Source organism: Anabrus simplex, chromosome 7 (assembly GCF_040414725.1).
Source record: "Anabrus simplex isolate iqAnaSimp1 chromosome 7, ASM4041472v1, whole genome shotgun sequence".
Lineage (NCBI taxonomy): Eukaryota > Metazoa > Arthropoda > Insecta > Orthoptera > Tettigoniidae > Anabrus > Anabrus simplex.
In genome coordinates, this window is record NC_090271.1 from 187,786,397 (window position 1) to 187,814,195 (window position 27,799).

At 36.5% G+C, this 27,799-nt stretch overlaps 1 protein-coding gene across 1 annotated transcript in view; it reads left to right on the forward strand.

Moving 5' to 3' along the window:
- LOC136877773 (dual specificity calcium/calmodulin-dependent 3',5'-cyclic nucleotide phosphodiesterase 1A) overlaps nt 1–27,799 on the forward strand; it is a 373,065-nt gene that overhangs the window by 340,361 nt on the left and 4,905 nt on the right. The window contains exons 12-14 of the mRNA XM_068228741.1: nt 4,864–5,066; nt 12,208–12,354; nt 23,942–24,043. Of these exons, the coding sequence (XP_068084842.1) occupies nt 4,864–5,066; nt 12,208–12,354; nt 23,942–24,043 (452 nt within the window). The remainder of the gene's footprint in view (nt 1–4,863; nt 5,067–12,207; nt 12,355–23,941; nt 24,044–27,799) is intronic.

Below are 27,799 nucleotides of genomic sequence, written 5' to 3' on the forward strand. Positions count from 1 at the left end.
GAATCTGTGGTACCAAAGGAATCGCTCTTAACATGAGAAAGGTATAGAACAGCAACTAAAGTGACATCCATGGAAGCCACAGCTGAAGAAGCAGCATCAATGACCAGCAGCCACAATATGGATCTAAGCAAGTTAGAAAGTCAAGAGCTTTTGGCATTAGCACACACTAATTTCAAGGAGATGAATCCAAAGAAGCAAGCGAAAATGCTGGTAGAGGTAGCAAAGTTTCCAAGTATCAACATGCAGACCTTGTTGCATTAGAAGTGAAGCGGTGCATGTTTTATTATAAGGAACATCTTACACAAGAGTGTCGTTTAGCCAGAGAGTTGACACTGTTACCTTGTTGTGGTTCGCTGCATCTGTCTGTCAGAAGAAGAGAATTTCACAGAAAGACTTATGTATTTCAGCAAGGCAAACTATGATAGTGAGGATGGTGGCATCGATGAACCGGTTCATACGAAATCTGAGGCAGCCTGTATCAGTGAGGGTTATCTGAGAACTCTGGTAGTGGTGATATCAAAGCAGTGGAATGAGTTGCTTAGAATGATTCAGCAGGAAGGGCTAGATGAAGAAAAAGTTGAAGTGCTTGAAAATAATGACAGAGACAGGAAGATTTCTTTGCATGGAGACAAAAATTATTTATGGGGAACAGCAGTTGACATTCAAGCTTGAACTTTCTGCTGTAACCCAAGATTAGACAGCAGAAAAAATAAATGAAAGAAAATTGTTTGTTGAAGTACATAAAAACTGTTGTAAAAATTAACTATGGTTAGACTAAAATGGGTGGCAGCAACAAAAATCATCCTGACGTATGGAATAAACAAGAAATACTTTAGCTTGGTCAAAAAGATGGAAAAGCTACATTTGTGATTTTTCAACTGCATTTAAGTGCAAGTAAAACTGAAAAATGATTCTCCTTGTAATTTTTATGGAAAAATGAAGGATTTTAGCAAAATATTCTATGTTTTTACATTTTCTGGAAGAGATTTGTAACAATTGTTAATGATGATTTATCCATTTAAAATTAATTTTAAATATTTACTTACAGTTAATTTCACATCCGAGAGATGGTGGATTTGAACCCCATTGTCAGCAGCCCTGATGATGGTTTTTCGGTGGTTCCCCATTTTCACACCAGGCAAATGCTGGGACTGTACCTTAATAAAGGCCATGGCCACTTCCTTCCTACTCCTAGGCCTTTCCTATCTCTTCATTGCCATAAGACCTCTCTGTATTGGTCCGATGTAAAGCAAATTCTAAAAATAAAAAATAGGAAAGTAAAAAACTGTTAATTCCCATCTATATTCCTGTTTTACAGAGAGTATCGATATTCCATGGTACATGATCATATTGTACTATGAAACAATGATAATGCTAACGGTTTAACATTGCACTTACACATCGAAGGTATTCAGTGATGTAAGGAAGGGAAAATAGGAAACCATGGAAAACAATCTTTAGGGCTGCCAACAGTGGGATTGAAACCCACCATTTTGGAATACAAACTCACAGCTACTTGACCCTAACCGCACGGCTAACTCACTAGGTATACTATGGAGCACTTTATCTTGCGACAAATCAGGGGTGGCTATTGAGAGGTAGTAAATGAAGTGGCACTTCACCACTTATTTTTAAATTATATTTTCTTTATCACCTATGTTGATTTTAATAGAAACATATTACTGTATTTTTTTATGGTGCCTGGCTCTTCTGGCAGCGAGCGCAGTGTGATTTTGGCCAGAGAAGTAAAGTAAAGTAGTCTTCCTCTCATGCTGCTCACCCTCAGCTGGGGGTGGTGGGGGAAGCTTAGCTTAATGGTTGCTATGACAACTGTGATACTACGCACTACAATTTGTGCTGCAGAGAGACATATGTTTTGTCCTCCAATGTGGACTGGAGCATGCTTCCCTCTTTAGAGCTGTGCTGTTTTAATTGCTTAGCCATGTTAACCACTTACAGGCATCATGGCATGCTGTCCGTTAGTTGCATGAAGCATTTTCAAGCATCAGGCCATTTTAAATTAGTACTGTACATTTCACAAGCCCCTTATAAGCGTAAAACCTTTTTCTGAACCTTTCTGCCATCTACTGAGTGTTGGTTTTGTGTCTTGCTGATCAAGGAATTCAAGTAGGGGGTGGGAAAATATCTTTCAGGGTCTTTGCTTGTCCTGCCTACAAGCATGCTGCTTTTGCATCTAGTAGGCACTGCCATCAGCATGGTGGCTTACAGTGGTTCTGGTGGCAAAAACAATTTGAAAGATTTAGCCAAAAATTATATTGTGCATATGCTGTTAAATTTTTAATTTTTAAAAATCTTTTTATATCTGAAGCCATCTCTTTCCAGTTTTGACTCAGTTAATTTATAACTGTTACATTCCTCAGTCTGCCAAAATTAACTTTGAAGAAATAAATTCATGAACCACCTGAAAAAGAACAGTTACCCCCTCCCAAAAAAAGAAAAATGCTGTTCGATTCAGAAGACAGTAATGCTGATAGTGAAAGTCATTTTAGTGATCCAAGTGGTGGCAATGATTCAGAAGGGTGACACGGATGTTATAGATTTTCAGACAGAGTGGGCAAAGTTTGGAATAGCGTAAAAGTCGAAACTGGTCTGCGTGTACACTTTGAGAATAACTCTGAACCTATAGGCCTACATATTTTTGAGCATCTGGATGTAGCGTTATGCAAAGGCCAATATAGAATGAAGAAGAAGAATTATTTTTGAGCATTTTTTTTTTAATAAGTGTTAGTTTCTTCAGTCTGCCAAAACTAATTTTGATTAATAAATATATAAACTACCTGAAAAAGAAAATATACGGTAACAGTATTAACTCTAAAAAGAAACAACTTAATTAAAATAGAATGACATGTTTTGTTCTTAAAAGAATATAATCAGATTCTGCCAAATCATACAGAAATATTTAGAAATGTATAAACATTTTTTTAAATACTTAGGAACTTGAAATGTGGAACTTTTCTTAATGAAGTCCTCTTTTGTTCTCCCCTCTAGCATAGAATGCAAGGTGGTGTTTCTCCATTTCGTGTTATTTTTGCCCTAGTGAAAAAAATGATGCTTGAGGAGAGAAAAATTACCAAAATAAATCACTCAACAGGTGAAAAAGTAAATACTCAGTTAAGGGATTACATATGAACCCTGTTCATGATATAGTTTATTTTTTATTAGAAACACAATTTTTATTGGAATAATTTACGTATCATGGGAAATATTTGATAAATTTCCAAGTTCTTTGAAAGCATTTAAGAAAAAACTAGGTAAATAATTGGTAGGGAATCTGCCACCTTAGTGATGGCCTTAAATGCAGATGATTGGATTGAATTGAATGGAATGGAATTGAATTGAATTGAATTGAATTTGAATTGAATTTGAATTTGAATTTGAATTTGAATTGAATTTGAATTGAATTTGAATTTGAATTTGAATTGAAAATGTGGGTGCCCTACTGAATCTCTACAAATATGTGGTTCAAAACAAGTGAAACATTCAGGTAAATATTACAATTTTAGTTGTAAATGATCATGGTATAAAGAATTCCTGTTGTAGTACTCCTCAAGAATTCTGCAAAAATACTTTTGTTGGCCATGCTTGTTTTTTAACAATAAAAGCAACATTTGGAATAGGTGAATTCACTTGTTAAGATAAGTGTGCGTTATATAATTTGTTTCCTAGGTAGCTCTTCACTTAACTTCAGAGCCATGAGCTACCACTGCTACAAATTAACTTTTTACCCTCAGTAAAACTAAAACAGAAAAATATAAACAGGAAGCTATAAAGGAAACCTAGAAACTTATTATCAGCATTCATGGAATTAAAAAGTTACTACTAAATGGAAAGTGTTGCATGGTACAACAATCTCACAGTCTTACACTGTAGTCCATTTCACTAGAAATGGCACTCTTTCCTTTCCAAGATTCTTCATAGATAACAAAGATCATTGTAAAAATATGATTTTCTATTATTAACCCTGAAGAGGGCGTGTAAAAATAACCCTGTGAGGAGGCTGCATGGTGTTTTAGACTGGGTCATGAAAAACTAGCACAAATTAAGCAAAAACTATTTTTAATGTTACAAAAAAGTAAATAATTTTGAACCAACTTGTAAAAAATGTTCAAAGGTATTTTAACAATACAAAAATACAATGTTAAATAACTGACATCCATTCTGCGTCATCACTTGATTCTTGACTCTCCATACTGCACCGAACACATGTCATTGCTAAGTGTTCTTTGCAGATATGGTGCTGGCATACATGGCATCTAGTCTTGGTTTTTTTTTGTTCTTTTCTTCAATTGCAGTAGGCACATCTTCCAGGACCTTCTAGTTCGTGTGGAGCTACAAAGGGCTGCTCTTCCTCAGGCAATCCTAACATTTGGCGAATGTTCCTTTTCTAAAAGTCTTTCGATTTCTCATTCCCTGTTTCTAACCCTGATGTGTTGAACTTCAGTATATACTAAGGCACTATTTTATATGAAAATAAAACAAAACTGACACATTCTTGCTATATTAAATAAAAACATCAAATATAACTTAACTCATAAACATGCATACGCCATGGGGCGCGCCAGGAGTTTTAGAGTGGGTCCGTCGAACAATGCACTCAGGCTGAAACTGAGGAGCATTAGGGGTGAATTGTTTACACACACTGATAGTGGACGAGTCTAACGTAAGGTACTGAGGGGATAGAAGCTACCGGCCTGCTACATTAGGAACTATAAACATATATCTCTGAACCCGGTTGAAAAGACCACGACGTAACAAAATAAAAACATTTACACTTCAGGTTTTAATTAACAACAGTTATTTTAATAATAATTTGATTGTACTATAAGGCAATATTGTTCACAGTGTAGACAAGTCCAAGGCGCTTTCACTTGTGCTGCATTGCTGTGATATCTCACACCCAGCAAAACGCTGGGACCTACACCATCGGTGGACCATGCTTCTTCTAGAAGAATTTTTCAGACAAGGAGACAAGGAACACGAGCTGGGGTTACCTTTTAGTCCACTGTGTGACCGGAAAACTACTCTTGTTGCTGAGTCACAAATAGGTGAGTTCATAATATGAGATGAATAATTCATTATTATTGAGAGTAAAAATATTTCCCTTTTCACCATTTTTAAATGTGATGTAGTTTTATGTGACTATTGATAACATGATCAAAGCCAAACGTACTCCAGTTTTATATGGTGTTCAAATCACAGTTATATGACTTATTATTTCATAAACCCTACTTTAGATGACATACAAGACTAATCTTGTATATATTTTACTTCCTGTCAAAAAGCCACATATATAGATACAATTAAAATTAAACAAAAATTACAGCTTTAATGATGATGATAAAAGTTTATTTGAGTCGTATTCGACGGGATTCCTCCTCCAATTATCAGAACATTTATTTTGCAAATGGGGTATTTTTCCCAGAGGCAAAATCATAAGCAATACAAAATACATATCGTCACTGCACCTGGAAAATCTGCTGTGTGATAATGTTGTGGCAGAAATACTGACCCACAGTACACACATCATCAAAAGCAAAAATTCGTTGAACCTTACTGGCTCAACTCTAAGCTGAAATATTTCACATAGAGGTTTTTGCAGGCTCAACGACAATATATACATGTATTTTCACATACCATGCTACTCATAATACTGTATTGTTTCCTGCTGTGTTCTTACTTTCTTCTGCCATGCCCCCATTCTAAATTTGAAGGAATGCACATCTTTTTGGAAACCGTGGCACAAAGATTCATCACTTCATACCTCAATAAGTTCTCCATGGAAACCAGCTATGCCTCAAAAGAGTTCAGGCAAGTCTTCAATGTTTCTGCAGATGCCCAGTTATTACCGTAAAGTGGGGTAACTTCAGCCACACACGGTAACTTCGGCCACTGACGAATAGTAACACTTATTTTCTCCTGCCTCCTATACTGGAAAAGATGAACTACTTGCAACAACTGAAATGCACATAGAATAGAATGCTCTATCAACAGTCGGTAGTCCAAATAACATTGGCGAGCTCATTGTTGAGTCAATCAATTTTTTTTGCAGCCCCGACTATTGTCTTCTCTGGTAACAGCAGAAAACAAACTGTACTCTAGCTCCAGCATTTGATTCTCCATTCCTGTGGTTTATGGGGTCAAAATGTAAGTTCGTCTGGTAACTGATCAACACAATTTGATGCATTTTATTCAAATAGGTTTCTTAGGGAATAGTTTTGAGATAAAAGTTGTCCTCTTCCGGGGTAACTTTGGCCATGCCAAGAACATACAGGAAAACATTACACGGCCGCAGATATTATAATTACAATCCTGTTTACTTCAAGGATGCTTTAGAAGAGATTAATAAAGGCATAATAACAATAAACAGGGAAGTTTATCCCAACAGGGAGGGGAAAGACAGTTTCCATTTTCAATGATAAACAGACGGATATCAGTTGACATGGATGGAACACATTAAAAAACTTGATGACGGTCCATATATTTTCTAATTTAGAAGACAGTGTATTATGAGGACAGTCTACAAGGTTGCTTCTTTTCCAACCGCCTTTTCTCTCCATACAATTGGACTTTATGATTTCCGTACCTTTTATTTATTATCTTTTGTACCATTACAAATATTTATGCAATGCAACATGTAATTTGTAATATCATACAAGTCTTGTACACTTAGACTAAATAAAATAGTTTCTTCTTTGGGGAAAAAGTGAATTTGATCACTATACATCTGTTTCACCATAAATCGTTTTAATTTGTTTGTGATTGTTGATACTGCACGTTTTGCAGGTTTTTTAAAAACATTCACGGTGGCCAAAGTAACATCGAGTTATTTTTATGGCCGGAGTTAGAATTAGAATTATGTTCATATTTTAAAATGAAGAACAAACATGGCAGAATTTATATTATACTTTTCAGAAAATTAGAGGGAATATTTCACATTTTATTTTTTTAAATATACGAAAAAGTGGCCAAAGTTACCCCGTTTTACGGTATATTTTCAACCTCTTATAACACATAAGTTTTCATCTTCCAGAAGCAGGTTTGAAGTCATGAAAGATGGCATCTTATTTTCTTTTTTCCCAGTTTCGAATTTCCTTGGAATGCTGTAATATTCTCTCTATTTTTTTTTTTTTTTTTTGTTGTTGTGAAAAGCTACTGTAACCTATCCTGAAAGTAATGGTGACTCAAGTTTGGGTCACAACCCATGGGTTATCTATGTATTTATTTGTTTCGTGCAAAGGCTTTGAAAAGAACCTTGTGTGTGCTCTGTTCCCCATTTTGCCTTACTTTCATATTTCTCAAGGCTGATTATCTTTAGAGGATTGAAATAAAACTCATTCACTTCAGTCATTATTTTAGTTATATCTTACCTGTTTACGTTCCCTGAAAACAACAAAATTAATTAATATCAAAATTAATGAAGCCAGAAGAAATATTTATTGGTCACAAAGAAGTCCATCGCTTGTCATCTTCAGGGTCACCTGAATTACTGACATTAACATTATAAACGTGAGAGATAGGAAAGGGTGTATAATATATCTTACTACAAAATTTAATGTTAACTTAACTCCTTGAGGTTCAGCATAGAAATCTTCATTTACGTTTAATGTACATTTACATAAGAAATCATAATGATAACATTACTAGCGACTTTAGACTCGGTGGTGATTCTCACTATCTTTCCAAAGTACATGTTCCTAATGCCTGTTTTTCAAAAAATTATATTTTTCTGAATCTGGTTTTTCTAACATATTTGGTATTGCAAAGTATTTTTTCATTGGTTATTGACCTAAATTTAATGTAAAGATGCAGGCAAAACCAAAAATCTGGTTGAGAAAGGATGAAACTACTCATAAATGTGTATATTTATTATAGAAGCATATTTGGCACAAAGGGTAAAATATATTGTGAATGCAAAATGCTGAAAGCAAGAGGATGTTTAGCACAAGTAATTACCATTGGGAATGGTCAAAATCCAGTTGTTCAAAAGAGAGAAGATCAGTCAACTCACTCCCATCCTCAAAATTGAGAAGAAGCAGAGACATTTTTGAAATGTGTTGTTCAAGGAACATCTAGAACTTCAACCATCTCAGATAATAACTTACATATGAATTGCATAGTACACCCTCTATAGTTTTTTTTTTTTTTATCTGAAAGAGTAAATGATAAAAATTTATTAGGAAGGAAAAGACATGTGATCAACCAGCCAGTTCCACATCACTTGAACATTTGTTTCAAATTCCTGGCAGATACACCAAAAAACTCTTCAGAGTGAAGAGAAAATGATTGTTTGATTCTTAAACCAATGAAGAAAGTTGAGAAAACAGGATTATTATGTTTGGAACAATAGAAAACCTATATATTTTAATGAGTAGTTGTGGCTGGTTTCTTGATGGAGCATTCAAGGTCAGGTCCAGTATTTTACATGTACATAATTTGGCACTTGATGTTACTGAACCAACCTGGGTGATGTGCAATTTCAAAATCATGTACATGCCATGTTACCTACATGGATTACATAGTACACCTTCCATAGTTTCTTTTTTTATCTGAAAAAGAAAATTTTAAAAAATTTATTATAAGGGAAAAGACACGTGATCAGCCAGCCAATCCCACATCACTTGAAGAGTTGTTCCAAATTTGCAATAATACAATTACAACAACAACAACAACAACAACAACAACAACAACAACAACAACAACAACAACAACAACAACAACAACAACAACAACAACAATAATAATAATAATAATAATAATAATAATAATAATAATAATAATAATAATAATAATAATAATAATAATAATAATAATAATAATAATAATAATGATGATGATGATGATGGCTTTTTCGTCCCACTAACTACTTTAATGGCTTTCAGAGATGCCGTGGTGCCAGAATTTAGTCTTGCAGGATTTCTTGATGTGTCAGTAAATCTACCGACATGAGACTGACCTATTTGAGCATCTTCAAATACCACCAGATTGAGCCAGGACCTAACCTCTCAACTCTCAAGTTGGGTCAGAAGGCCAGCACCTCAACTGTCTGAGCCACTCAGCCTGGCTTTCTTTTTTTTTTTTTAATACCTAGGGCATTGTTTAAACAGAGGAATTAAGTTGAGGTGTTATAAGAAGAATATCAAGGGTCATCAGCTGAAAGATGAAGTATAATACCAGCTTTAGCCTTTGTCTCTGCTGATGATGATGTTGCTGCCTTCAAAGAATTGAGAGAAAAAGCTGGCAATGTAGTTTTTTAAATCTTTTATTAATTAAATTTGAATTATGTATCCGGCTGAAACACACGGGAAAGAAGATGCGCATTACCTCCTCACTGTCCACATACACTGTGGAATCAATTCCACTATTCATCATTTGCATTAGAAAAACCACCTCACTGAAGGATTTCTTAAAAACTTTCAGCAAATATACTAGTTGGAAGACACCATCCCAGTTTGTATTAATCTATATCAGAGGTACAGTAAGAATAATGACTCTCAAACAATAATTTATGAGTTCAGAATGGGTCAAACAGTAAAAGAAATGCCAAAATGGAAGCACTCGGTGAAACATCAGAGACATTTGAAATTAAAACTGGACTATGGCAGGGAGATGGGCTCTCACCACTATTATTTAACTGTGCTCTAGAAATGGTAATGAGGGAATGGTTTAGAAAATGTCCCCCCAAAATAAAGATTGGCCGAAAAATCAAAACAAATTGCCTGGGTTTTGCTGACGATTTAGCATTACTAGCAGTGGACATAAAAGAAGCAAAAACCCAGATATCAGAACTTCAAAACATTGCAAATAAAATTGGCCTCAAAATATCATTTGAAAAAACAGAAATTATGCCCCAAAAACCAACACAGCTAAAAGAAGTCACCATAAATGGTAATAAAATCAAAATAGTAACTCAGTTTAAATATCTTGGAGAAGTAATAACACATAACTTAAATGAAAAAATCTCAATCCAAGTAAGAACAAATAGATTAGCTAAAGCACAAAAATTAACATGGGATATCTACAAAAAGAAATGTCTATCAATAAATACAAAAATAAAACACTACAACACAGTTATAAAACCGGAAGCTACATATGCAGCAGAAACACTCTTTTACCTGAATAAACAATCAAAGACTGACAGACTTCAGAAAATTGAAAGGAGGATTGGAAGAACCTGTATCAACAAAAAATATCAGAAAGATGGACAGTGGCGGTTAATACCTAACAAAGTCGTGTACAAAGAGCTAGAACCCATTACAGATACTATGCGTAAGAGGAGACTGGGATTCTTTGGACATATCATGAGGATGCAGGACTCGAGACTTCTGAAACAACTAGTACAACACAATCTCGTCTCAAAAAATACCACAACAGGATGTAAATGGATCAGAGAAGTAAGAGAGGATCTGAAGGAAATAGGCCTTACAACAGAAGACACCAAAAATAAGATAAAATTGAATACAAAACTCAAGAATACAAACCTCCGCTTTACCCTCACACAAAACAAACCAACAACACGCACATTTTCAACTGAGGAAAGGGCACGAAGATCGGAGCGTCTGAAGAAGTACTGGGAGGACCGCAAAGCCCAAACAATCCCTTCAAAGAGACCTGAACGACGGACTGACTAAAGTGATCCTATGTGGTCATAAAAGAAGAAGAAGAAGAAGAAACACATAAACAAGAGGGATGTTGACTTCACTATTTCCAGCATGTTGGGCACAACTACATTCTTTAAAGCTGTAAGGTAAACAAATATATTTTATAGAGTTTAATTAAAAGCTTATCCATTTCAACATTATTTCCATTATTAATTGAACAGTACTTCTTGGATGAGAGTTTGAATGTTTTATGCTATTAATCATCATTAAGTTTCAGAATTAAATTTTCAAAAAAATGGTTATTTGGAAAAAATGTATGGAAATCAGTAGAAGTAGGTGCATTAGGGAATAATCCCTAAGAAGACAACTGAGATGAAGATATTTTGGACATTGCTAGAAAGATCCTCCAGGAATTGTTCATACTGTAAGATTCAGGTGCTATTTTAAGAAACAATCTGTATTCAAAGAAAGGAAACAAGCTGTTGACCTTCATGGCAGACTATTATATTACAGTTTGATTGCACAATTTATTTTATAATACTCAACTTGTATTTATATTGTGAAATATTCTATGCTTTATTATTTCTTTAGCTGTTTCCCTAGAAATTAACATGAAAAAGACCAAACTAGTGGTTATCAACTAGCAAAGTCAAATCCCAATCCAAATAACAGGATGCCTGAATGATCTGCAGTTGGTGAATGATTGTGTGTATCTGGGCTTCATAATCAGTAACAAGGGAAATTGTGATAAAGAAATAAAGCGATGGATTATCCTAAGTCATGCCGCTATGGTTAAATTTACAAAGATCTGGCAGAACAGGGCATTATCCAAAACAGTGAAAATATGATTGGTGGAATCACTGGTGTTTTCTGTTTTCCTCTATGGTTGTGAGACCTGGACTGGAAAGGCTAGTGAGATTTGGTGTTGGTGGAGAATGCTCCATATACCATGAACAGAAAGAAGAACGAATGCCTCCATTATAAAAGAACTGAGCATCACAAAACGTTTATCTTCCTGTGTTAGTGTAAGTTACCTCCAGTTCCTGGGACACATTTTGAGGAAAGAAGGAGACAATTTAGAAAAGACCTTTCTGCAAGGCAAAATTAAAGGCACCAGACCAAGAGGCAGAACAAGTAGATGGTTAGACCAAGCAAAGAATATCACTGGTCTACCTCTTCGCAATATCTGAAGAAGAGCTGAAGACTGCTCAGGATGGAAAAATCTCATTAAGGATGCAGTTACTAATGAAGTGAAGAAATGAGGTCATGACGCTCATCAATGAGTAAACCAACTGATGATGATGAGCTGTTTCCCTGTGGCTTAAAAAGGATTGAATGTTATCTCTTATAAGATTGAGCTTGTTTCACAATTAAAGACAAAATAAGTGTCTAATTCTTTTAATATTTGGTATGAGACAGAAATATATGACTTCAGAAGAAAGGAAGAATAATACTGAGGAAGTAGTAAGGATAAGAAATGATAGGGTTATTCAATTATTGAACAGTGCCGTACTTCTAGAATGAGAGTTTGAATGTTATATGCTATTAATTTTTGTATGAATTTCTAATAACTTTCAATATTTTACAGGTTTTATTGAATTCATAGTGGAGCCAAGCATGACAGTATGCAGTGATATGCTGGAAGCCATCCTAAGGCCAATGCATGCATCATGCAAGTCTGGGAATTCTCAGGATGCCATTGCAGAGGAGAGTGAAGCAAATCGAGCTAAGAATGGTATTGTAAACTAATATTTATAAAGGTTCACTTCTTATCCCTCTAATTTTTTTTTAGTAACCATGCTGTTATTCATCATCATCATGATGATCATCATCATCATCATCAACATCACCACAATCATCATCAATTCCCATTTTCCTTCTATGGCCAGGTATGGACAAATAAGGTTCCTCTGCATTTTTTCTTATTTTTTTTTATCCGCCTTGGTCTTGGTCATCCTTAGTCTCTCTTCTCTTTAATTTGCCTTTTCCCATTATTTTTGTCTGCCTGTTGCCATTTATTGATGGATGTAAACAATATTCTTCTGACTCTTGCATAGGCCAAAGCAAAATGTAGCTTCCATTGAAGTCGCAGTCTCATTTATGGCTGTGACACTACGGAAGCTGCTGAGGTATGGGTGACATTCAGAGCATGACTAGAGTGTCAGTTATGAAAAGTGCTACTCATAGGCTCAATTGTGCTGCAATAGCACTCTCTGGTCCAGGGATGAAAACAATGGCAAACTACCTCACTCCTCATCCTGCGTAGTAAGCCTAATTTTTGTGCTGTCATTGGTTTTTGCAGTTTACCTATAACTGTATGACCTTTAGTGGTGCTATTTGAGAATCCAACCAGTCTTTGGGCTGAAAACCTAACAGACAACAGTCTTTTGGCATTTCTTTATCAATCATGCTTTTAACATGCCCAAACCAAATAAGTCCCTCGAATGATTTCACTATTTTATCACTTAATTTTTCCAATGTCTTTCCATGTTTTATCATTCCTCACTTTGTCTCTTCTTGTTTTCTCCACCATACTTCTTAAAAATTTGAATTCTGCAGCCTATATTCAGCTCTCATCTCTTTTGGTCATCAACCAAGTTTCTGCTCCATCTGTTGTTATGGTATGTAATACATTTTATACATGGTTTCTTTACCTCTCATTGGCAATTCCTTCTTCCATAATAGGTTTCATACACTGTGATAGATACCGTATAATCCTGAATACCACCCACCACCTCAATTTCTAAACACAAAATTTGGAACAAAATAAATCAGATGTTTACTTATCAATTTTCTTTAATGAAAGTTCCTTATCCACACATGCAACATATTTCGGTTGACACATTTCAGCTGATACACCATTACTTAGTTCACGTCTTTTTCTATAAAGCCATTCTTCAGTTTCAGGAAACTGTGCACTCTGCCCTCGGAAACCTCTACGATCACTGTTACTATTTCATAACAGTTCTTTCTTCTTCCTCCAATCACAAATACATGATTCATCAATATCATATTTTCTGCCAGCGACACAATTTCCGATAGTTTTAGCTTCCATTACAACTTTAAGTTTCTCACTCATAGTAAATGACTGCAAATGCTTCTTTGAATTCATCACTTGTTACCACTGATGCTTCTTCACTCGGAACACAAAGTGATAATCAGCTGCCACACCATGTGATTCCGGTAATGTGGAAGTGAGCGATGGAGAAAGATTTCAGCTGTTACCAAGACACGTGACATGAAACCGCACTCTCTAAAAGCATTGACAAACTACCTCACTCTTCATCCTGTCTAGCCTTTGGAACAATGTATTATGAGACAATGATATGAAAGGCTTAAATCTGATGCATACCCAAATTTAAGGAGCAATATTTCTGTAAAAACAAGTGTGGGTGGTATTCAGGATTATATGGTACATCCTCCAACTTGAATCATTTTGCTAATCTCATCATCCAGATTTGCATTCTGCATTAGTTACTTCCCAAGGTTATGAAGGTCTCCACCAATTTCAGACCTTTGTCCCCAACTTTAATTTACCTTACTAGTTAACTAAATATAAAACAGAATAAGTAATTGGAAGGAACAAACAAGTGATAAATCAAGTCATATGCAGAAAGACAGGAACATGAATAGGAAGAAATAATAGGATAAACACAATTAAAGGTCACTCACCATAGAAAGAGCGAGCAATAGGAAGACGAAACAAGGTTACCAATGATGACCTGCACATCTTCGTACACTTCGAACTTTATGTAGATGGGCTCTTTTCTCATCTATTCCAATTATCCTACATCATTTTCTTCTCAGCCACTGATAAGTTTATGTTTGCTTCCTAAGTATTCCTATTTCTAGATGTCAAAGGTAAACTATCATAAGTGGCATTTTGCTAACTTTACAGGAGAGCAGAAAGAAGCTACTGAGGTGCATATTTTGTTACCATTAATGAAGCTTGAATTAACAGTTCTGGCCATGGTAAACCATCGTAGGAGCCAATAGTTAAGGAGTGTATAAAGGAGAGGGCGATAAACATAAAGCTGAAAATTACAGGCCAGCCAGTTTGACATGCATTGCATGTAAGCTTTGGGAAAGCATTCTTTCTGATTATATTAGACATGTTTGCAAAATTAATAACTGGTAAAATAGAAGGTAGTTCAGGTTAAAGAAAGGTTATTCCACTGAAGCTCAACTTGTAGGATTTCAGCAAGATATAGTAGATATCTTGGATTCAGTATATCACGATTGACCTGTCTAAGGCATTTGATAAGGTAGATCATGGAAGACTACTGGCAAAAATGAGTGCAATTGGACTGGACAAAAGAGTGACTGAATGGGTGGCTATATTTCTAGAAAATAGATCTCATAGAATTAGAGGAGGCGAAGTTTTATCTGACCCTGTAATAATTAAGAGGTGAATTCGTAAAGGTAGTATTATTGGACCTTTATGTTCTCTTATATATATAAATGATACGAGTAAAGAATGGAATCTGAGATAAGGCTTTCTGCGGATGATGTTGTTCTGAATAGAGTAATAAATAAATTACAACATTGTGAACAACTGCAAAATGACCTCGATAATGTTGTGATGGACAGTAGGCAATAATATGATGATAAACGAGGTTAAAAGTAAGGTTGTGAGTTCACAAATAGGAAAAGTCCTTCCAATTTTAATTACTGCACTGATGGGGTGTAAGTTCCTTATAGGGATCACTGTAAGTACCTGGGTGTTAATATACGGAAAGATCATGTAAATGGGATTGTAAATAAAGCGTACATATCTCTGCATATGGTTATGACGGTGTTTAGGGGTTGTAGTAAGGATGTAAATGAGAGAGCACACAAGTGTCTGGTAAGAACCCAAATAGAGTATGGTTCCAGTGTATGGGACCCTCACCAGGATTACTTGATTCAAGAACTGGAAAAAATCCAAAGAAAGCAGCTTGATTGGTTCCAGGTGTTTTCCGACAAAAGAGTAGCGTTACAAAAATGTTGCAAAGTTTGGGCTGGGAAGTCTTGGGAGAAAGGAGACGAGCTGCTCGATTAAGTGGTGTGTTCCAAGCTATCAGTGGAGAGATGGCGAGGGAGGACATCAGTAGACGAATAAGTTTGAGTGGCGTCTTTAAGAGTAGGAAAGATCACAATATGAAGATAAAGTTGGAATTCAAGAGGACAAATTGGGGCAAATATTAATTTATAGGAAGGGGAGTTAGGGATTGAAATAACTTACCAAGGGAAATGTTCAATAATTTCCCAATTTCTTTGCAATCATTTAAGAAAAGGCTAGGAAAACAACAGATAGGGAATCTGCCTCCTGGGCGACTGCCCTAAATGCAGATCAGTATTGATTGATTGATTGATTGATTGATTGATTGATTGATTGATTGATTGATTGATTGATTGATTGATAGATTGATTGATTTTGTTTTTCACTGCGTCCCCCTTGCACATTACATAGCTTATCTTAATTTCCGTGAAACATACACATACAACAGTGTGTCCATAAAAAAGACACGACCAAAGCCTCAAAAGCTTTGTTTTTTGCATTTACACTAGTTTTCCTCCGATGTCCTGATTTATGTCCCTGTCTTTCTATGCATAAAGCACAATAAATTGAATTATTCATTTTCGAGAGTTTTCTTGCTCCCTCTGGATAAGTGCTAGAGTATCGGTCACTGGATCCCAAGTTGATGGTTGAAACCCGGCAGAGGAAGTCAGATTTTTAAGGGCAGCAAACAGTCCATTCAACATTCTATGTCAAAAATAGTTGGCATGTAAAAGATCTATGGTGGCATATTTGGTGTTCACCCAACAAAATTAATTAAAAACTCAGCCATAGGTTGCCTATTACTGTGCTGTCTGGTAGAGTAAAATAGAATGTTGAAATTGATGAGTACTGCACATGATATTATTATTATTATTATTATTATTATTATTATTATTATTATTATTATTATTATTATTATTATTATTATTATTATTATTATTATTATTATTCTCGTTGTTGTTGTTGTTGTTGTTGTTGTTGTTGTTGCCTATTTATTGTATGTGTTTTATTCATGATGAAATTCTGGGATCACATTAGAACTCCAAATTTCACTAACTAGGCATGGCCAGGCAATTTTAATAACCTTGATACGCAAGGTATCAGATTGTTTAAGATGTGGAATATAAGGGGTAGTCAAATGACAACTGAACACCCACCATAAGACACATTCTGCATAAAAGGTAGCAACACTGTTGTTATGTATCAATACTGCCATTGGTGTGGTAGGAGAACTGCATAGCAACAAATCACAGGTGCATGCAGTTGTTGGAACTATGTCTTTGTTGGTGCACGAACTGGTCTAGTGTGTTTAACCAGTTGTAGAAATGGAGGCAAGCAAAGAAGAGCAGAGAAGTGTGGCTGAGGGTGCTGGATTTCGTAAAACTCATCGTCGCATGTCTGCTGTTTACGGTGAACACTGCATGTCCATGATGAGTGTGCACGAGTGGCATAGGAGATTCCGAGAAGGGCACACATCACTGCAAGACGATGCGCACCCAGGACGGGCCCACTGAACCATTACTCCTAATGTGATAGGGCAGATTGATGGCCTTATCTGGGAAAACCGACGAATCCCGGAGGATGAAATTCCTGTTCAAGTTGGCATTAGCCATGGCTCTGTGCATCCCATTATCAAAGATTACTTGCATTTTTTGCAAACTTTGCACACTGTGGGTTCCACATCAACTGACGGAGGGAAAAAAGATTGACAGAATGCAATCGTGTGAGTCACCTGCAGCAGTACCACGAGGAAGAGTATGCATTTCTGACCCATATCGTCAGAGTGCATGAAATGTGGTGCCACCATTTTGAGCCTGAGAGCAAATGGCAAAGCCAACAATGGAAACATCGCAATTCTCCCCTCCAAAGCCGTTCACACAAGTTTTGGTAAAGTCATGATGACCTTCTTCTTTAACTGCAGGGCCCTCTGGTAAGCGCGGAACTACAATCAATGGACAGCGCTATGAAGACACTTTGCAGAAACTGCGATGCATCATAAAGTCAAAACGCCCTGGAATGTTGTCAGATGGAGTCATCTTGTTGCATGATAATGCTTGCCCTCATACTTCCAATCTGGCAAAGGCTACACATCAGCAATTTGGTTGGGAAACATCTCAACATCCTCCATAAATTCTGGATCTTTCAACTTGCAATTTTCACAGTTTTGGGGACCTGAAGAAAGATATTTGTGGACATCAGTTTCATTCGGACGAGGAAGTGCAAGAATGGGTGCGATTGTGGATCCGTCCGTGACCTACCTCTTTCTATAAAACTGCAATTGATCATCTTGTCTCCAAGTGGGATAAATATATTAATGCTTTTGGTGATTACTTTTGAATAAAACCATTCCATGGTCACGTTGTAGTGGGTGTTTGGTTTTCATTTGACTGCCCCTTATAGAATAACTGCCCTATTGCAATGAATCCTGTTTCATGAAAGCTCTTCTCATCAATTCGATTCAGTATTTCTTCATTCGTGATACGATCTATCCATCTCATCTTCAGCATTCTTCTGTAACACCACATTTCAAAAGCTTCTATTTTTCATTCTGAGCTAGTTATCATCCATATATCACTTCCATACAATGCCATGCTCCAGATGAAAGGCTTCAAAAACATCTCTGTAATTCCTATATCAATATTCAAAGTGAGGAAATTTCCAATCTTAAGAAAGGCCTTCATTTCTTGTGCTAGTCTGCATTTGATGTCCTCCTTACTTCTACCATTGTTAGTTATTTGACTTTATTTTATTATTGGTATTATCAAATTAAAATGTAGAATTTTACAGTGCTCATACCCATCGTTCACTGGTTTATTAGCTTCCTCGGTTGATTGGTGAGGTGTGCGACTCATGATTACGGGTCAATTCGAAACAACAAAAGAAAATACTAAACCTGAAAGATTGCATTTCATTTAAACCGCTCTATATATATAAAGCAGAATGACATTTAGACAATATCATTCAAAGTATACTCCACCTAAACTCATGATGAAAAGTCAACAAGGGCAGCTAGCGCACAGTAATCAAGAGAATGCCAAGATTCTAGCTGATCACTTCAAAGAATTACTAAATGCTGAGGGACCAAAAGAATACTTAGAATTTGAGCCTTATTCAAAAAATAAAACATATCTAGAAAAGGTTATACCACAAGATTTCAATGAAGTAATAAAAGTGATTGGTTGGCTCAAGAACTACAAGACAGCAGGAGAGAATCAAGTGGTTGCAGAGCTGTGCAAGAATGCAAATAAACAAACACTTCAAAACCTCCACAAACACTTCAGAGACATCTGGAATTCTGAAAAACTGCCTGAAGAATGGAACACAGCTATAATTCATCCAATACACAAAAAGGGTGATAGATAGATAGATAGATAGATAGATAGATAGATAGATAGATAGATAGCTCACTCACTCACTCACTCACTCACTCACTCACTCACTCACTCACTCACTCACTCCTATGGTCCTTGTAGAACCTTGGTCTCTGTAACAATCTTCTTCCAAAGCTCTCTGTCGATTGCCTTTGTCCTCCATCTCCAGACCCCCATGGTACGTAGTTCAGCCTCCACCTCTTCTATCCATCGCTTTCTTGGTCTACCTCTACATCGTCTTCCACCTGGATGCCCCTCCAGCACTTTCTTAGGTTCTGTTGTATTCTCCATTCGATGGACATGTCCTAGCCAATGCATTCTAGCAGCCTTCATCTTGGTACAGGTCTCTAAGCTCCTGATTAGATCTAATACACCATCCCAGCTCAGTTGTAACTGGTCCAAAAATCTTCCTCAATACCTTTCTATCCCATGTCATTAACCTATTTTCTTCTGTTCTATTTAAAACTCAGGTCTCAGCTCCATATGTAACCACTGGTCTAATAACAGTCTTATAAATGATCAAGTTAGCTTACCTGGATTTTTTTTTTGTTTCTTAATATTGGAATTAAGGCAACATAGCATCAATTTCCTGCAGCCAGTCTAGTGCTTATTTCCTTTTTATTTCATTTTGTGAAGTAATCAGAAAGCCTAGATATCTAAATTCCTGTAACGCTTCAAAACACTTTTCTCCACACCTAAGTGCATTTGCAGGTTGACTAGATCTGGAACTCACTAGGAACTTAGTGTTGTTATTCACTTACTTCCAATTTGCTCTGCTCCCCTCTCCAATTCTTCATAGGTTTCAAGAAGTGCATTCTTTGTACGAGAAATTATGGGCATGTCATTTGCATATGCCACGATTTGCAGTGATGGTACATACAGCTGTTTCTAAAACAATATTGAAGAGGACAGCAGACATTGGATCTCCTTGCCTCAAACCCACCTTTACATCAAAGGTTCGCGATACTTTCCCTTGTACGCATATCTTAGATTTACTTCTGCTCAAAGCTGTTTTTACCAACCTAATCAGTTTCCCAGGTTAACTAAGGGCTTTCATTTTGATGAATAGTTTTCCTCTTCGCACTGAATTGTACACTTGTTTAAAATCAACATAAGTTGATACAGTGGTATGTTATATTCATAGCACCTCTCCAGGATGATCCTCATTGTAAAGATATGATCTATTGTTGAATGGTTTGTACGAAATCCACACTGATATTCTCCAAGATCCTGCTCTGCTTTGTGTGTTAAATGCTTAGATATTATTATAGTAATGATCTTGTATTCTATGCACAGCAGAGATATCCCTCTGTAATTTTCACATTTCAATTTATTTCCTTTCTTAAGAATTGGGTACACTAAAGCTGTTTCCCATTCTTCTAGTAATTTCTCTGTTCGCCAGATTTCCAATATCAACTTATACAATGTTTATATCAATACCGGTTCGTACCCCGCTGTCGGCAGCCCTGAAAATGGTTTTCCGTGGTTTCCCATTTTCACACCAGGCAAATGCTGTGGCTGTACCTTAATTAAGGCCACGGACACTTCCTTCCCACTCCTAGCCCTTCCCTGTCCCATCGTCGCCATAAGACCTATCTGTGTCGGTGCGATGTAAAGCATCTAGCAAAAAAAAATAATGTATCAATACCATTCCACCATATTTTAGCAACTCAGCTGTTATTCCATCTTCTCCTGGTGACTTATTATTCTTCATTGATAAGAGGACACCTTTTACTTCTTCCAAAGTGGGTGGTTCACTATTGCATTCCTCAGATTCATTGTCATTAGATTCACTATTTGGCAATTCTAATTCACATTCTTCATTTTGTATTTTAACTGGATTCATCAAAACCTCCTCAAAATATTCTGCCCATCTATCTAATATTTCCTGGGTATTTCCAAGTAGTTGCCCTTCCTTATTTTGTATGCAGCTTACTCTTGGTTGAAATCCACTTTTCCTCCACTTTACATTTCTGTAAAACTTTCTACTTCTCTTATGCTCATAATCTTGTTGCATCTCTTTTATCAGATTTTTTTCCATTTTTCCATTCTTAGCTTCCCTTCTGCATTCCACATATGTTTGGTGAGTAGCTCTTGTTGCCCTTTGCATATATATCATCCTTGTTTTATTTCTTTTCTCCAAGGCTAGCTTTACTTCCTCATCATACCAATCCTTCTATGGCTGTTTCTTTCTTTCTCCTAGTACCTGGTGGCTTCTTTAATCACCCACTATGATTCATCTACTGTTACTGCATTTTTATGGTTTTTCAAACCTTCTTCAACTTGTCTTTCATATTCCTTCCTCCTTGTATCATCATGAAGTTTTTCTTGGTTAAATCCTTTCCTCCTTTCTGCTTTACCTCTGACTCTTAGTGCAAGCTTTTGTTTCTATTAAGCTTTCACCAAATAGTGGTCTGAATCTATATCCACACCTCTATAAGTATGCACAGCCTGCACATTTGACGCATGTCTTTTATCAATCAGTATGGGGTCGATTTCATTCTTGGTGTTCCCATCTGGTGCCTTCCAAGTTTCTTTATGAATTCTATTGTGCTCAAATGTAGTGCTACTGATTACCATATCCTTTGCTGTAGCGAAGTCAATAAGCTGTAACCCATTGTTGTTACTTTCCAAATGTAAACTCTGTGCTCTTATTGTGGGTCTAAATTCTTCCTCTTGTCTCACTTTTGCATTGAAATCCCCAATTACTATTTTAATGTCATGTCTAGAAGCCTCATTGTACTATTTCTCAGGCTCTTCATAAAACTTATCCTTTAGTTCATCCACCTTTCCTTCTTCCATTGGTGCATGTATGCTTATAAGTGTACAATTGAAGAAATGACCCCTGATTCTCATGATACAGATTCTTTCATTTACTGCCTTGTTAGACATTAAGGTATGCTTCAGTTGTTTGGATATCATAAAGCCTATTCCACAGATGTTCTCGCTATTTCCACTATCGATTAAAGTACAATCCTGTAAACCGAACATCTCAATTTCCCGCCATCTAATTTCTTGTAGAGCAGCAATTTCAACATTATACTTTCTTAGTTCCTCTTCTAGTTTTCTGCTTTTTCCTGACTGGAGTAGGCTTCTCACATTCCAAGTTGCTAATACCAATCCGTAACCATTTCCTCGCCTAGGTCATTTTTCAATTTTATCCATCCGATTTGTTCTTATTCTTTGTGGCTTCTCAACAAGTTCTTTTTATTAACGGGATAGAGTTGTCAACCCTATGCCCAACCTCCAACCTGGAGGACCAGGGTATCCCTTTTAGTCTGGATCATCACCTTCAAGTCTGACATGGGAGGCGCTACCAGCAGCTAAGCTACCGCCAGCATAGCTCTCAGGATCTTTTGACCACACAAGTCCCACCACTACGACAAGGTAAAGATACCACCATGGGGGGGTGATAGATTGGATCCAAATAATTACCGGGGGGATTTCTTTACTTGATGTCACATATAAGATCCCGTCTAGAATTATCCTAACAAGAATTCAGGAACAACTCGAGCAAGAACTTGGTGAATATCAGGGAGGATTTCAACCTGAAAGAAGTTGTCAAGATCAAATCATCAGTCTTGAGTGGATCATGAAACATCAAAGAGTGAGAAACAAAATGTTAGTCATCACTGTTGTTGACTTCAGGAAAAAGCGTATGACAGTATCCTCAAGGAATTTGGATTACACCAAAAACTTATCAACCTTATTTGAATTACCACTAAGAACACTAAATCAAAAGTTAAATTCAGAGGGGAGTTCTCTGAATCATTTGAAATCCAGATTGGGCTTCAATAGGATGACCGTCTCTCACCATTGCTATTTAACTGCACACTGGAGAAAACCATGCGAGAGTGGACTAAGAACTCAGAATGGGTATGAGTTAAAATCTCGAAAAGATACTGTAGGCATAAGCCACCCCTGGGGGAGGGGTGTGACATGTAAAATAATCAAAAACAGCTGATATTAGTGTAAAATCCATAGTTTCCATGGGGCACTCTGGATGCCATTTAAGTACCAGTTCAGCTGCATAGGCATGGCGAAAAGTGGTGATGAAGAATATGTCCAAACTTACCGAGATTAGTTTGACTAACAAGAAAGAAAATAATCTATAAGACTTGAAATTAAACACAACAATATCTCCTAAACTACAAAATAGTTCTTAATTAGTCAACATCACAATAAAGAAATCTACAAAAATTCTCTTCACACATAATTAACACGTAATAAAATAACTAAAGGAAACACTAAAATGCTCGGGCAGCACTGGATAATATAGCTAGTCTACCAATATAAAGAAAATTATATTACTCCTATAACAGCAGCCCTGCAGTGTCTTCCTACAAGAATGTAGAAGTAGACAGGTGTGAATGACCAGTGATCTGCTATCTATATAATTAAGTCAGAAGTAAAAGGTCAAGAAGTTGTCAAAACTTGCGATTTTTCAGGTGTTCTTTTTAATAATGAGGTGCTTTGTGGAAACTTACAATTAATCTTTCAAAGTTGTAATGGCTAAAAATTTTAGGTTATTAACAAGTCAATGGGTTATTAGAATCAATTTTCAGTTTATTAATTTAAGAAATCAAATAGTTTCCATGGTAACACTTAAATACTGAAGTGAAAGGTAAAACATGTCTTTCTAATTTTGGATTAGTAACTTGAGCACAATTAAAACAAACCACCGCTGTCTGCGACTTCAGTGATGTCAAGCAAGAGCTCATTGGAGGATGGAGTGGAAGTCCGTTGTTTTTTCCGATGAAGGCTGGTTCTGCCTTGGTGCCAGTAATGGCTAAAGTTATGCCAAATCTCTCATCAAGTAACCTTGAGTAACTTTGCAGAATTTCCATTTACAGGATCTCATAAAGAATATTAATGAGCACAACACTTTACATTTTTTTTTTTTTTTACAGGAGCTACACCTAGTCCTGAAAAAAGCCGATTCAAAATCAAGAAACCATGGTCTTTGTGTCTGGCTGAGAACAAGACACAGTGGAGGGAGCAGGCTGCAAAGGGTGAGTTATATTTTTTATTAATTAATAATTCTTGAAAAGAATATACACTGGCAGAAAAAGATATCCAAACACCAAGAAGGGGAATGAACATTGGTAGACGTGTTTATACATCTAAAAGATGACGATTCAAATTTCCCACAAATCACATTAGCGTGGTGCTAGTTGCACATCAGGTTTGCTTTAAATACAGTCTGTACTGTGCGAGAGAGTTAATTACTTGTGAGATTGGACGGAGTGACTGTGAGTGGATCACAAATGGCTTTACAACGATGAAGAGGCCAGTATCAACAACTCACTGCAGTTGAACGAGGCGTATAATAGGGCTAAGTGAAGGTGGATTTTTCTTTCACGTTATTGCAGAACGACTTGACAGGAATGTCTCCATTGTGCATACATGCAGCAGTGGTCACGAGAAGGTATGCTCTCAAAAAAACCAGGCTCCGAACGTCTCTATGGCACCACTGAGAGGGAGGACCGCCGTATTCGGTGTATGGCTCCAGTGCTCCGACTGCATCTGCAGCTGCAATTCGAGCTGCAGGTGGCACCGCAGTGATGCAACGAACTGTTCGAAATTGGTTACTTGAAGGACAGCTCCGAGCCAGACGCCCTGTGGTGTGCATTCCACTTACCCCAAACCACCACTGTCTGTAACTTCAGTGATGTCAAGCAAGAGCTCATTGGAGGATGGAGTGGAAGTCTGTTGTTTTTTCCAATGAAAGCTAGTTCTGCCTTGGTACCAGTAATGGCCGTACATTCTATACATACATTCTATACAATCTATACATACATACATTCATCTAGACCAGGGATGGCGAACCTATGACACGCGTGCCACTAGATGACACGCGAACACGACTTCAGTGGGACGTCAGACAACATACTAACATGTTTTAATGTTTTTAACATGCAATAAATAAGTCTAAAATCTACCAACATAGCATAACGCTTTAATAAAGAAGTATGTCACAATTAATTTTATGGCCATATTTTGTACACATTTTATTAGGTTAACGCAATAAAAATATACGTTATTCTTAAAATTTATCGGTTAAAAAATTTAATTTTCAGTGATGTTTGCACAAGTCCGACTCGTTGGCTGAATGGTCAGCGTACTGGCCTTCGGTTCAGAAGGTCCCGGGTTCGATTCCCAGCCGGATTGGGGGTTTTAATTGCTTCTGATTAATTCTTCTGATTCGGGGACTGGATGTATGTTTCCGTCCAAACACTCTTCTCATCATATTCAGACAACACAATACACTACCAACCAAACACGCAATGGCGATTACATCCCTCCATATAGAGTTGGCGTCAGGAAGGGCATCCGGCCGTAAAATAGGACCAAATTCACATGTGCGACGCAGTTCGTACCCGCGACCCCACAGGTGTGGGAAAAAGCGGTAGCAAAAGAAGAAGAAGTGGTGTTTGCACAAATTCATGAAACATTCTGTTAAATGGATTTTGTTCGTAATGCAATATAATACCCAAATTAAGTCAGATGATGGGTTTCATGATGATTTTAAAGCAAAATAACTGGTGGCACACTGGACAGTAAAAAGTAATAGCCAAGTCCTTAATTGACACGCTAGTCAACAAAGGTTTGCCATCCCTGATCTAGACCAACTTGTAAAGAAAAATGATAACCTTAATGAGGCTGTAGAATATAAGAATCCATTATATTATCAAATTCTAGTATATTTGAAAATGCTTGAGAAAGATTATGAAAAAAGAATTGGAATTTCTCCACCTACAGATAGCCCTACAACTTATTCCTCCTCAGTTGAAGCTATAGGTGACAGCAAGGAAGTTCTTGACACACCTATATCCCCCGCTCCTTCACCTCCTTAGGTGCAAGAGCAAGGAAGAACGCATCATCACTATTACACCAGACGCAAAACTGTGAAAGAATGACAGGAGTTACTGTTCCAAAGGAAAGCAGGCTTAATAAGAATTGACAACTAGGAATTAGTTATATTTTCATCTGCATTAATAATAAGAGCCACACTGTGATATCTGGATTTCTTCATTTCGACAATTACTTATAAATTGTATAATTTTTAATTTATAAATTGATCTTTTTTCATGAATTATTAAGAAAAGAATATTCATTAGGACATTTTCTCTATGGAATATTGTACAAGTGTTTCCTTGATGACTGCTTTCTATTGTAGAAATAATTTGTATATTTTCTCTTGAGTTATTTGTTTGTTTTAATGTTGTCAATCTTATGTTAATTTTAAGGACACTTCCTCTAAAGCATTACTTTGTCAATTTATATATTTTTCATCTAAACAGTGTTATGTGGCTGAAGATGTTGATAATATATGAAACATGTACCACTTTTAACCATTAAAAATTGCCTTAAGCAATCATTGTATTGACTAGGTGGAAAATAAATAAATACTTAATTGTGAATCTATTGAAGTGTGATACGGACCATGAAGCTGATTTTATTGCTGGTATATTGCGAAAATTTCCATATTCTACATTCCTTATTTCATGGTGTTTGGATTTTTTCTTTTCTGCCAGTGTTTTTGTTTGTTCCCCCTTTTCAGTACACTGTTGATACAAATATAAAAATCAAAATATGTGAATAAAAAAACATGATTGATGGAAAAATTCAGTGTTGACACATTAAAAGTTTTCAAAAGATCATGTATTATTTTTCATAGTCTTGACAATATTTCTGAAATGAGAACAAAGGGGGAATGATGACCATTATTGTCTATCTTGGTAGCTACAGTCCACAGCTAAAATATGCCTGACTGGAGGAGTTGTTTCTTGTGTTGTATTTTATAATTAACATTGGACTGTAGCTTCCAAGAGAGACATTACACCACTAACACAAAAATAAGAAAAAGTAGACCTCTAATACTTTCACTGACATGTATTGGGGATTCTTAGAGAATGTCATGCTCACTGTAGATGATCAAGAATTGAATAAATGATATGTAAGTTCTGTTCTTTTACACTTCATGCATTATTAAGAAACCCTAGATATTCCTCCACAACTGGTCTCAGTCTTATCCTTACCTTTAGTAATATAAAAGTGACTGAATCATGAGCAATGCTCGTAAAGCCATTCACCCTGTTGTGAATGGTGCAAAAGAGTTGAACATAGGGTCAGTTGATGTGTACATTTAAGTGGATTTGGCAGACGGATATGTAATAGCATCTTCTAAGTCAGCGAGGAAAGCAACAAGAATCTACCTCACTCTTCATTTTCCTAGTATGCCTCATCACTTCAGGCAATCGATGACAGTTGATGGTGGAGCTGTTGGGGATCCAACCAACATTTGGGCTGAGAACTCAACATACAACCCTTTTAATGAGAACTTTTCATCAGAACAGATGTGCTTCAGGTTTAATGGAAGTTTCTGCTTATAATCGTGGTTCATATCATTTGTATACAAATAGTATATTACAGCCAATTTCCTCTATTTCTCAATGCTACTTTTAAGTCTCCTTATCTTGTTAACCCCATTATGCTCTTCACCTCATCCATATATTTCCTTCTTGGCCATCCTCTTCCTTTCTTCCTGGGAATTGTCGCTTCCATGACTGAACAGAAGAAAATTGTTATGCTGTATCATGGGGAAAATGAATTTTCTTTTATTCATGTACAGGTTATCCTTTCCCATATCCACATCTATACTGCTTTCATCCACCTTTTGTCAGCTTTTCCAAGCATCCACTACCATGTAACAAACTTCTCCAGGCAAATGTTTTTACAAAAGAGATTTCTTAGCACCATACTCA